General features: G+C 43.0%; 1 protein-coding gene across 1 annotated transcript in view; it reads right to left on the bottom strand.

The window, feature by feature from the left end:
- Positions 1-3,281: 3,281 nt before the first annotated feature.
- Positions 3,282-12,964, bottom strand: part of IRS4 (insulin receptor substrate 4) — a 13,287-nt gene continuing 3,604 nt past the window's right edge. The window contains exon 2 of the mRNA XM_013006513.1: positions 3,282-3,390. Coding sequence (XP_012861967.1) covers positions 3,282-3,390 — 109 coding nt within the window. The remainder of the gene's footprint in view (positions 3,391-12,964) is intronic.

Below are 12,964 nucleotides of genomic sequence, written 5' to 3' on the forward strand. Positions count from 1 at the left end.
ACTGTTATGAATCGGGCAACCCCTGTGAAAGGGTCATTTGATCCCCAAAGGGTTTTCGACCCACAGGTTGAGAACCACTGCTCTAGGGCTTGTTAAACTTTTTCCACTCAGGACCTCTTTTGGGCCTGAGATGAATTTGCCACCAGGGATGCCAGAAATACCTTGTGTTTATTCTGTGTTTGATTTTGGATTGCTTTGGGGCCATTGTGAGGTTAGAATACTTTTACTGTTGCCAATTTCCAGCCCACCCCACCTCACCCCTGTGACCTCCTGCCCGCTACATGACCCCGATCCATAGTTTCAACAGCGGTGACCTCACCAATTGCAACTGGTTCCCTCTGAAGCCCTGCTATGGTGGTCAGTTGTATCACAGAGCAGCAAAATCGATTTCTAAGGAAATAGAGACAGCAGGAGGAAGGGTGTATGTGTGTAGACGAAATAAGGCCTGACACCCAGATTTTCCATGAGCATCACATTTATTGCAAGTAGCAGTAATGGAAAGGCAAGTCAGATATATATATATATATATATAAACACTATACAGAGTTGCAAGGTAGCTCCCCCCAAACTGCAAACAAGATGTTAACAACAACAACAACAAAGGTAAAGAGTATTTACAGAGCAAATCAAAGCAGATCTGGGAAGCAGAAATAGCAAATGTAACAAATTTGGAACTTTAGGCTTTTACTGACCAAGGGACTAAGTCTGATACCAAACTAAATGTAGAGGATGGGGACACACACACACACACACACACACACACACACACACACAAAATCGTTCCATCATTGATTTGTCTTAACAGCAGCATAAACTGGTGGCCGGAAGGTAAGTGATATGTTAGCACACATATTCTAGAGTCTTCCAGCATGAATACTGAATAAATTAGTTGAGTCTGTAAACTAAGTACTGTAAAATGATTGCATATTTATTATGCTGTACCTGTGACTAGTTGTACCTGTGACTAGTTATTTGTACTTGTGTGTGTATGAGGTTTCCCGTTCATGTATTCAGCAGAGTGTTCACATCTGTGCTTTATGTACCCTGTCTGCTGGCAGTCTCTGAGCCAAATCCCAAACTAACTTGATAGAGCTTCCCCCCACTCCCACCCCCATGATCTTTTCTTTCCACAAGTCTGAACGATTATGACGTAACGTACTCGAAAATAAAATGGTGACAGAAGGCTTGTAAACAGACCACCTGTAGAGTGCATTGTTATCATAAAGAACAGAAGCCACGCTGCAGTACTTGAAATTGGGTTGGAAAGCTAAGGGTTCTGGAGGAACTGAAGGTGATGCCCTAGCAGTGACCAGTAACCGGAGCAGCACCTGATACTGTAGCTACATCCTCCCTTCAGCACCACTCAGAAGGGGAAGAGAAAACCCCCCACCCCCACCCCAAATCCCTTTGGTTCGTAGGGAAGGAAAGAGGGAAAAGGCAAAAAAAAAAAGAAGTCAACTCGGTTCTTCAGAACAGTTAGTTTAGCGACAGCATGTGCTATAAGCTTGCTCAAAGACAGGAGTACATACTCAAAGAGATCAAAACCGAGTGGCATAAATCTTTTAGGTAAGTTATCATGTTACGTCTTCAAGAGTGGCACATTTAATGCGAAGCAAATTTTTTTTCACAGTTACACACAGCGGGTATATCTACAATCACATGTACACAGGTACACAAAGGTGTGCATTCACACAAGCATGTGCATGTACACACACACACCAGCATTTGCACACTTACACAAACACATCCATCTGTGGTATGATGAGGTTTGCCAGTGATGGGGCCACAAGCCAAGATGTGTGTGCCACCACGTAACAAAGCTCGAAGCAAGTTTCAAGACCTTGGTACTTATCCTCTGTAGTCACCACCTGTTGGTATCATATTTCTCAAAGGTCCAGGTTCCTAAAATCGTAATTCAGTTTCCATCAGAGGCAAGCAACAAAAGGAAGGGTAGGCAAAGTTGTATGAGCCCCCAATAAAATGATTTTTTTTAAAAGAAAAGGGGAGGCTTGCTCTGACCTTTAAAGTATTTTTTGTACATTTTATAGAGGCTTATTGTTCAAAGAGAGACCAAGCCTTTCTTTGGGTTTCAGTTTACATCCGAATCTTTTTTGATCAGTGTGTACACTAAGTTCTTGGCTATGGGAAACTGATCTGGTTATAGGAGTCCTGGGTATAGGATGGAAAGTGTGTGTTTAGGGAGCGGGTCAGAAAGGGGGCAGATGAAAAGGGAAAGGAGGAAGGGAGGCCCAGAGAGGCAGGACGGGGAGCTTATCAGGAGATTTTAAAAGAGCCTTACTCCTTTTTAAGGGGAAAATTGTATGCTCCACGCCCTCACTCCCTCAAAAAAATTAGTTTGGAAATGTTCAATTGATTTGCAAGCAGACATCATAATATTATATAGGAACAAGCGGTTCATCTGTTCCTTGCTTTAGTTCACAGTTCTGCCTTTCAAATGCTGTAAATCAGGGGTCCTCAAACTTTTTAAACAGGAGGCCAGTTCACTGTCTCTCAGACCCATTGGAGGGCCGGACTATAGTTTTTTAAAGAAAAACTGAACAAATTCCTATGTACACTGCACACTTATTTTGAAGTTAAAAAATCAAAACGGGGCAAAACCCCCTGGCAGGCAGGAGAAATGTTCTTGGCGGGCCACATGTGGCTCCCGGGCTGTAGTTTGAGGACGCCTGCTGTAAATGTTCTCCAGCTGTCAATGTAGCTGACATCAGATGCAGATAGAATGTTGCAGGTTTGCTAATGAGCAAACACTGCCCTTTGGTTCTACCTTGATGATACTGAACACACTCCACATGGCAAGGTATCTGTTCAGTTGGCATAAAGTTTCCTTGATCAAAAAATGCTTGGTGTAGGTACTACCTACTCAGCAGAAAAGGGTGGGGGAAAATTCCAGATCTAACCTACTTTTTCACCAATATCATTTTTTAGCTGCACTTTTCTAAACAGTTTCACTTTTCAATTGAGATAGCATCCACGGTTAGAATTAGTATCGGCCATATCTTAGAAAAACTTTTTTTGTGTGTCAGTTCTAAAAAGGGAAAAAGGGGAAAACGAGTTATGGGCAGCTCACTTGTAGAGCACTTGGTTTCTTTTCAAAAGACCGAGAGATTGGGAGGGGAACCAGAAAAGAAAACGAAATTAACGCACAATGTGAACAGCCACTGGATCCAGAAAGCAGCGATGTGAATGATCTGTGCGGACTGGATCATCCAACTGCCAGCAGCAAAGGGTGGGGCTTTGTTGAAACTCGGGTTGCTTTCTATTCAGAAGCCTCTGAATTTTCCCACGTAGGTAGATCTGGAGTAGATGAAGAGGACATTCTGGAAACAGCATTTTTCTTCTGATGCGTGTTTTTCTGGCAAGGCAATTACACTAGAAGTGGGAAAAAGAGAAAAGAGAGGTCAGAAAAAAGGACCAAACAAACGTTACTTTGAGTATTGGAGTGCGAAGTGCGCCCCGCCCCCCCTCCATCCCGTTACACAACCACTTCAAATCTAAGGAGTCATTGGAAGTGTCAGAAACCCACTAGGGCAGTTTTACTCTGTCCTATAGCGTCGCTATGACGCAAAATGGACTTGATAGCTATGGGCTTTCATGGACTCGATGTTTTTAATGGAGATTTGAGGAAAGAAAGGCATTTCCATGAACGTAGTTTACTAATTGATTTTCATCTGAAAACACATTTACAGAACTAAATACCAGCCTACTGCATGTGCTTTAAAGGGAATTTCTTACTGTCCTATACTACACTTAACCTCAACACTATATGATGCCAAAAAATCAGGGACATTTGTTCTTATTTAAGTTGTGTTTCTTCTTCACATTTTTTTGGAGGTGACAGAAGCGCTACTAACATCTTGATTATTTAAGTTTCTGTAGCTTTCCCTACAACTTCTTTCCTGTAGCATTGGGTAAACGCTTGATTGCTTCCAAACATGAAGGAAAGAAGGGTGCCATTTCAAGTTGACTTTACAATATACATGGGTCACCTCTTGAGCAACTCCACTAGTACAAAAGAATAATGCCATCCCAAACCAGATAATCCAAAAATAACTTAACCTGCTTTTGACATGCCTTATGGGAACTTGAGCCACCGAATTGCCTTTATAATCCTGTTTGACTTAGGCCAATATTAAAATGACTTTGCATTCCACCCCACCCCCACCGGTCAGTACATTCTGGAGAGCAGCATAAGGAAGTTACCTCTGATGCTTGCTTGGTTGCAGAAGCCCCGCTCAGTCAACTGTCTTTAAGAGCAAACAGCCAGGGGCTGACAAGCATATTTTAGGTCTGTCTCTGCTTTTCAAAACGTGGTCCATTTTCAATGGAATTAGTCCCACAGGAAGGGGTGATAAATAATGGCTTCATGGAGTAACCTTATTTCCCAACTAGTCAGAAATCTTTATTTCTAACTCTAATTTGGATTTTTTTGTTACAGATCTTTGGAAAGGTAAGTTAATCCCACCCCCTTTTTTTTTTGCTTTCTTTTTATCACTTTATTAGGGGCTCATACAGCTCTTTTTTTAATCGTTTTATTAGGAGCTCATACAACTCTTATCACAATCCATACATACATCAATTGTGTAAAACACATTTGTACATTCATTGCCCTCATCATTCTCAAAACATTTGCTCTCCACTTAAGCCCACCCTTTTTAAGGAGTTTTTTTTTTTTTTGGTCTGAGGAAAATAAGCTCTGTGAACTCTGATACTCTGATTGGTCGGTCAAAGCATTTCTCTGCTCCTCTCCCAGTATCACTTTCTTCTCAAAACACACGGCGGGAAAATATCTGTTTCAATTTGGATAATGATTATCCACCTAAACATTAATCTACGAATGAAGCACACGACTTTCATATCCCTGGAAACTTATAGAGAGAGACAAGGAGGTGCTTCCTCCAGGGCATCCCAGACTTCCTTAATTTGAAACATAAACATGCCTGTGTTACAACTCAAAGTCTCCAACAGCAATGGCTCCCCTGTGCAGGGACATGCCCAGCTTGAACAATATCACGCGCCATTCGCCACTGCCCCCAACCCAATCTGATTACATTAGTTGCCTTTTCAACTCTAATTGTCCTTCAACTCAAAACATATTTTTCAAGCTCCTTGGATGATTCCTTGATCTGTCCCTTGGGCAACACTGCTCTCCCCTTGCACTCAACTGGCCATCGCTCAAGCAGGGGTAATCAAGTAAAGCTTCAAAGGCAAACAAACGAGAAGATGGAGTGGAATGGAAGCATACATCCCCAAGATGAAGGGGTGATGATGTGTTTATAGGACTTAGCTTAGCCTTGCCTCTCTGGGTGATGTGTAGCCTTGTTTGTGTATCCCCTGTAATCAACTCTGCTTTTGTTTTGGCACATATTTTCTTTTCAATAAGAACAGATCGCCCACACCTCAGATCAGCCTGGTTGAAAGTATAGGAGGGATGATCCCTTAGGACTTGATAAAAATCTAAGGGCTTCCTTTTAAGGTGAAAACCGGTCATGGTAATTCATCTTGCAGGGCTCCTCTAGACCACTGTCTCCTTCCTCAGTGGCAAGATCAAAGGGTTCTCCTCAGAAGGTGACAACATGTTTGCAACAGAAGCATCAAAAGAATTTATAAGGCCAAGAGATCACACTCCTTAACCTTCATTTGCTCAGCTCCATTGTTTCTTATCTGCCCTGTGCTTGCAGGTGCCAGGGCTTCCACATGCATGTCTATTAAAATCTTCATTATCTGGACACAATGTGTTGGAGGACACACAACAGGTTTTTCATAACAGGATTTTCATCCCAGGTCAGCTTCTCACCTACCTGCCCTCCAATACTCTTGGGCTGCTTCCCTCTGGTGTCTAGTTACTGCAAACAGGAAGAATCAAGTGACTTGAATTCCAGTGTAGGCTGTCACCAATTTATGGAAGGGTCTTCCAAAAGCACCACATAAATTAAGGGTATGTGTTGGGCTGCTAACTGCAGGGTCAGCAGTTCAAAACCAGCAACCACTCCACAGGGGAAAGATGAGGCTTTCTACTCCTGTAAAAGAGTTACTTAGAGAAACCCACAGTGGGAGTTCTACTCTGTCTTGGAGGTGACTAGGAGTTGGAATAGACTCATTGGCAGTGAGCTAGCTGAGTTGAGCTGGCAGCACACATTGGGTCTTCGATACCAAGTCATAAGTATGCAACAGATATGTTCATAAGTTATATATACAAGTGTCACCATTGAACCAATGAATATCCTGGATTAATGGAGGGACCGCTGCAATTACAGCCAAACATAATTTCTATGGGATTGCATGTTGGAAGCTTTCATTAAAACCCAAAACAAGTAAAACAGAATCTTCTCTCTTCCAGTTCAGGAAATAGAATAATGTCCTCTCAATTCAAATAGCTGGAATATTTGGGGACAAGGTGACAATGGATGGGAAAAAACGGAGTCATAATGAGGACTCCCACATGGTGTGTTGGGAGGGGATGTGGAGAGGCAGCTACCGTCAGGCCCTAAGGGTGAAGGCAGGGTTAATCTGCCTTCAAGGCTGGAAGCACAATTTAAGTCACATTTGCTGGGCAGATTCTCCATGGAAATCACATGTGAACAATGCCAAAGCTGCATCAAGACATAAGACATTATTGGCACTCTCACTCATTCAAGTCAAGACTGCCATGCAAGTCTCCAAGAGGGGGAATTAGCAAATTACCACTACCTAAAAGTGGGAGGATATTCGGTCAGCTCACAATGTATTATGGTCAACTCCAACGATGAAAAGTAGGTTTAAACCCTGGCCCAGATGCCCTATGCCAGCAAGTGAGAGTGAGCAGGCTGCATAGCCGTGGGCCTGCAGAGCAAGGATCCATGTAGGGAAGATGGGACCTGCTAGCTAACTGCAAATAGGCTCTGGAGTAGCAGCTCCCAACATAGTCCTTTGGGCATAAATCTGAAAGATAAGGCTTTTGTACTTTTTGATTAGCCTGAGAGCCTGAGAAAGGGCATACAGAGGGAAGATTTACAGAACAAACCACACAAGAAAAGGGCGTGAAGCAGCGGAATGGCAGCTCTCGTTTTACAAAATGTGTAAGTCTGCCTTGTCCCTTCACGCTACAAAGCACTAAACCCTTGGCCAGAAGTTGAACCCAAACTCACTGCCATCAAGTCGATTCTGACTCCCTATAGATGCTAGATACCTATCAACACCCTATGGACGATACGGTTTCTGCGGCTGAGACGCTACAGAAACAAATGGCCACAGAGAAGTTGAAAGGTACCCTCAAGAAAGAGTGTAAACCTGAAATAGGATATGAATCTGCATTCACACACACACACACACACACACAAAATCCTGATTTTCAAGGGTTTAGCCAGCATTTCCAAAAGAAAAAAAGAAATGCAAAATATGTAGCTGAATAACCAAGAATGGCTGCAAAGTCGTTAGAAAATAGAGTTTAGGTGCATATGGCAAACACATTAATCACCACTGCAATTTGGCCAAGAGCTTTAAATTGAGCAATTTCACTACCTTTGGCAAAAGTGATTGTGTTGTAATATATTCATTTCATTATGATAAAAGTCCTTGGTTTTTGTTTTGTTTGTTGGTTTGAAAAAAATATCTCATTTCTCACTCAGAGCAAGTAATATTTTCCAGTAACTGATCTTCACCGTCTACAAGCCCTGCAGCACCTCACACATGAAACGTACTACAGGCTTTAATTAAGCATTTTACAAACACTAGTTTCCAATATTGCCAATAAAATTTGCGGGCTATTTTTTACATGGTCTTAAAGTGCTTTAAAAAAAAAGGTGCTAAACCAAATAAATTTCATTGTAAGCAAGGATTTTTATGTCCTAAGGAGAGGATTTGATTTTGGAGGCGTCTGAAAATTGACTATGCCTGGTGGCCCACAGAAGCAGGTCGGTTTTTAAATAAACGAAGAGCATCTATTTTGACAGCATTTTTTTTCTTCCACTTGTTGCAATTTCATATTCTGGTATTCCCCACTGAGATGGTTTAAATCTGAATATCCGACATTATGTGGAAGGGAGAGATGAAATTTAAAAACTTTCTGGGGGGCTATATTTTGCAAATATAATGGGATCATGAGGAAAACAGAGGGTGCTGCACTTTAATTAAGAAAATGACCATTCATGTAAATTTTCTGAATGTACCCTCATTTTACTTTCTGTCTTCTGTGTGATCCAAACAGAGACCAACATTGGGTTTGGGAGTTCAAGATGAACCAATTCCTGCCCAGATTTACAACATCCAAATTCCAGTACAGGTGAAATTCCTTTTTTCAAAGCGCTCCAACAATCAGACCCCAGTAATAAAAATTCCTCACACCTTGGTAGATGCTCCATAGTTGTAATTCTCTGAAATATGTTACTGAAATAGTGGTTGCTATCAAATAGGAGGGCATGTAAAAAATGTCTCCCCATATTCTTGCCTCTAATGCCAATCATTCATCAATAGGATGGGTGGGGGGCAAAACCGATGAAGCAGAGGGTTATGAGGCTGTGTGGCGAGCCTGATGGAAAGCACTGGGCTTGACAAGAGAACGTGCAGCGGAGGTGTTTTAGCTCTGCCACTTACCTTTGGATGCCAGGAAAAATTGTTATCACCTGCTAACTTGGGTCCAGACCTACCATCCAACAATAAGAAAAATTAATGTGAAGGTGCTTTGTAAACCAGAAAGCAGGATGCAGCCAGGAAGCAGCTCCTCATTCAACGAGTGCACAATTTACCAGTCCCCAACCCCCAAACCAAACCCACGGCCACTGAGATCATTCAGACTCATAGGGATCCAATGCAGGGCTTCCCAGGTCCCAGACCTCAGATACTTTGGGGGAGTAGACAGCCTCATCTTTCCCCCAAGTAGTGGCTGGTGGGTTGGAACCACTACCCTGACCATGAAGGTAGTTAAACCAATGCACCACTAGGGCATGTAATTTAACAACCATCCCTGGTATATCACACATACTAGTCCTTACTTCTCCCTGCACTGCCTACTGGCATCTATTCCAACATGGTTTTTTGGGGGGTGGGGTGGGGTGCATAATGCTCATTAAGCCTGAGTCGGCTTCCTAGCAGTGAGAGTTACTCCCTGAGTCACTCCCTGACAGTGCTGATGAAGTATTTTGATCCATGACTAGGGAGAGGAAGAGGCAGTAAAAGCCTATTTGTCTTGCGTTTTTATGTGATATTCATTCAAGCCCTTAGTCTTCCTTTAAAGTCCAGAATTTTCACCCTGAGAGCATCATTCCTGAAACAGAATGAAGGCAAATGGATAATGACTGCAAACAAATTTAGCTAACTTTAATTGCGTGCAGGCGCGCCTGTAATTGTTGCAGGTCAAATGCCTCATTATTCCAAACGACTGTCCAATTTTGAAAGGTTGAACAGTTCCTGAAATAAGTGACTCACCAAAGGGAAAGCTCTGCTAAGTGAAGATTTTGTTCTGGTAATTTTAAATAGAGACTTCCAATGTGATGAAAACCACTGCCTATCTACACCTATCATGTATAGTAACGGGATTTGGTAAGAGTGCACTGAAAAGCAGCTTATACGCTACTGCCTTCGTGTTAAGAGTAATGGTGCTAAAGTTCATGAGCACAGGTTTTCGGTTTTGCGTTTTGGTTGGTTGGTTTGCTTTGGAATGCCAAATGCTTTCATGAAATCCCTCACTTGGCTGGCCAATTCTCTCACCTGTTCCAGAGCTGCCCTTCTCATCCTCCTATGGATTGAAGAGGGGGGGAGGGGAAGAAAACCAGTCCATTTTCCACCTCAAGGTGTTTCTTGCTACAAATTTTACATTAGATGAGGAAAGGTGAAAGAAGCAAAAATACAGATGTGGGTTAAAGACTAAAAGTACACACGCACACACACGCACACAGAACTACATTCTAACTTCTCACACTGATAGCCCATGCCTTCCAAGTGTGAAAAAAAAGCAAAGCAACTAAAAAGCCATTTCCTCGTGTATCGTTTAAGAGGCATGAGACTGTATGGCAGATTCCACCATTAAGTGGAGACCGTGAACAGCATTTGAAAAGAAAGTGAAGACTAACTGAAAAGTGGGACTTTGAAGATGTAGAACTATAGAAACAATCGTTAATAACAGCAGTGTGCCAGGACACTGTCCATAAGTTAAAATGACCTCTTTAGCTTCCCAACTGCTAGTAAAGGTTTTGCCTTTGTCCCTTTGTCAAATCATATTTTTGTTTCTTCCCATGAATGTATTTCCCCCACTCCCTATTTCTAAGGGTAGAGAAAGAAGACAGAGAGAAAAGATAGGTGGAAAATAATTCTATAGCTTTGTAGTTAAAAAAACAAAACAAAACAAATAAAATGGCTAGAATCACCTGGTTGGCTCTTAGCAGATTTTATGGACAACAGTTTATCACAGCAAGTGACATGAAAATGGCCACCAAATATAGTCCCCGCAAAGGGTTGTTTCACATTCACCCCTCAGCAATTCCTTTTCCAGGCCTCAGGAAATTAGGTGCTAGGATTACGTCAGGACCAATATAATTCCTTTAACCTGTGGAAAGGTCCCTTCTTTGTTAATCCAATCACATCATTCAAAACAACTTTACATTTGTAAGGTGCTCCAGTGTTCCATTCCCAAGGGCGTAGCTTCCACCTTCTTGCCCTTCAGGTTCTCTGTGAGGTTCAGCTGTATTCACATGAAAGTTAGGATGGTTTTTCCTCAGTAAAGAAGACATTTAAAGAGTGTTAAGTCTCAAAAATAGCTACAAAGTCCTTTGACGTGAGATTTATAAGTCAGTAACTTAACTGAATGGAGATAATCCCTGGGAAGTCAGAGTTCATTTGAGGAACAAGTTTTACTCTTTAAAAACATTTCTAAAAAACTTCTCTGAAAACTTGTCCTGTTCAACATGCCCCAGGGACACACGGGCAGCTCAGTGTCCCCTGCACCAAAGGCCGTGGTGTCTCTTCAGCAGGAAGACTCAAAACAACAGCCTGAGACCAATTCTTCAGGTGTACTTTCCAGTCTAAAATAGCTATGTTGCTGAAAAGCTGATTGTGATGTAAACAATTCTTGGGAATGAAACGGAGTATTTCAAAAGTATGTTCATGGTTGTAGTGGTGGTGATCATGGTGAGTAAGTGTGTGTGTAAGTGTAACTCACAATTTAAAGGAGTCCTGAATTGAATCCTTTGGCAAGCCAAAGCATCCTTTTGTCAGTTTACTGCTCACACTTTAATGTGTCCTTGCAACAAATGTGAGTTTTTGTAGGGCACGCTTTCTCTAGCAGGGCGAAGGGCTACACCTGCACTAAATAGGGAGCTTGTTAGGTGACTGTTGTGATCAGTTCCCGACTTGTTCTGTCTGATCAAGCGCAGTGGGCAGGGATCCAATCACAAAAGCATTCCACGAAGCAAGCAAAGCAAAATGTTCACCAAACTGATGACTGGATTGAAAACTGCTGGGGTCCAGCCCCTTCCCTGCACAGGGAGCGCAGCTCATTCTGCGCAAGAGAGAAGGCGCATTGAGATGATGAAGAGGTCATTCCCCACGATCTCCTGACGCGACAGGCGAGGACAACAGTGGACAATGCACCCACCAAATTCACACCTAAGTCTTGTTTCCCCGGAAAAAGGCCCCTGGGGAGAAAAAACAAACCAAACACCCCAAACACCCCAAACACCTGCTACTGTCCCAGGACAGGATGTCCTGGGGGGTCTTCCTCCGGCCCGGTGGTTATCTTGTTTTACATGATTTCCCAGACGAATCACCAATCAGATGCTTTAAATACTTGCGTAAACCTTTCACATCATGGTCATAGCCATTATCAACTTGCCACCACACCCTCCTTTGGGGGCAGGAGGCTGTTAAAATGAAGAGAAAAGTGGTGGAGAAAAGGTACAGCCAAGGTTTCTGGCAACACAGCCTGTATGCAAATGAAACAAATCCATACAAAAAACACATTTCACAGGCGAATCCTCTTTTCTTGTAAGAGTTTGGGATCATTTATGCCTTGCTCTCCCTCCCCACTCTCAGGCTAACAACTGAGGTGCCACTGTCTTGGTCAATCACTGCACACTAACATGACAACTGCTGCTTTCCAGAAAGAAACTTTCAGAGGAGAACGTTATCCGCCCCAACTGTTAACCCTTGGTTGTTACTGTTTAAGATTCTGCCCTTACTAAATTCTTGTACCCACCTCACTCTGAGCATACAGTACTGCTATAGACAAACGCAGATTCACTTTGAAAATGAAGATGTCCTTCTTTGCATCATGATTTAGTGATGTTTGAAAACAAGCCCATGCTGTACTTCCTTGACTTTCAGCAACTCTTAAGAAACTGTGTAGGAACCCTGGTGGTTTAGTGGGTTATGCCTTGGGCTGGCAACCTCAAGGTCAGCAGTTTGAAACCACTGACCCCTGTGGGCGAAAGATGAGGTTTCAACGTCGGTAAAGTTTTGGTCTCAGAAACCCACAGCAGCATTTCTACCCTGTCCTATAGGGTAACTATGAATCAAAACCGACTGGAAGACACTGCGCCTTTGGTGCTGCCCAGCCGGATCTGACTCCTAGTGACCCACTAACCCATCGAACCAACGTTTTCATTATAGCCAGTGCCCCCCACCCCAAGGAACCTCATGACTGCCATCAAACATCAGATTTTGCAAAGATCACAAGGTAATGCCTGAATAACTAAAATCTACCCTCCATGGTTAAGGAAATAGGAACGCAATCACTGCTAACCCTGTAGGCCGATTTGCACATGGATTCATTCAGCAATGCCCATTAACATTCAGGATATGAATTCAATGCCGACCCACCTCTTTTGGGAGAGTCCAACTTCTAGTTGTCACGCCGGGCAAAGTCCATTCGCACATACGTTTCGTCGTCTTCATCAGACTCTGCTTGCACCCGGGGTCGGGGCACCGGGCGGCGGCGGCGGGGGGGTGGCGACGGTGGAACGGCCGCGGCCCCAGC

This window comes from Echinops telfairi, unplaced genomic scaffold, assembly GCF_000313985.2.
Source record: "Echinops telfairi isolate 266 unplaced genomic scaffold, ASM31398v2 ScPeMD7_7427;HRSCAF=8465, whole genome shotgun sequence".
NCBI lineage: Eukaryota > Metazoa > Chordata > Mammalia > Afrosoricida > Tenrecidae > Echinops > Echinops telfairi.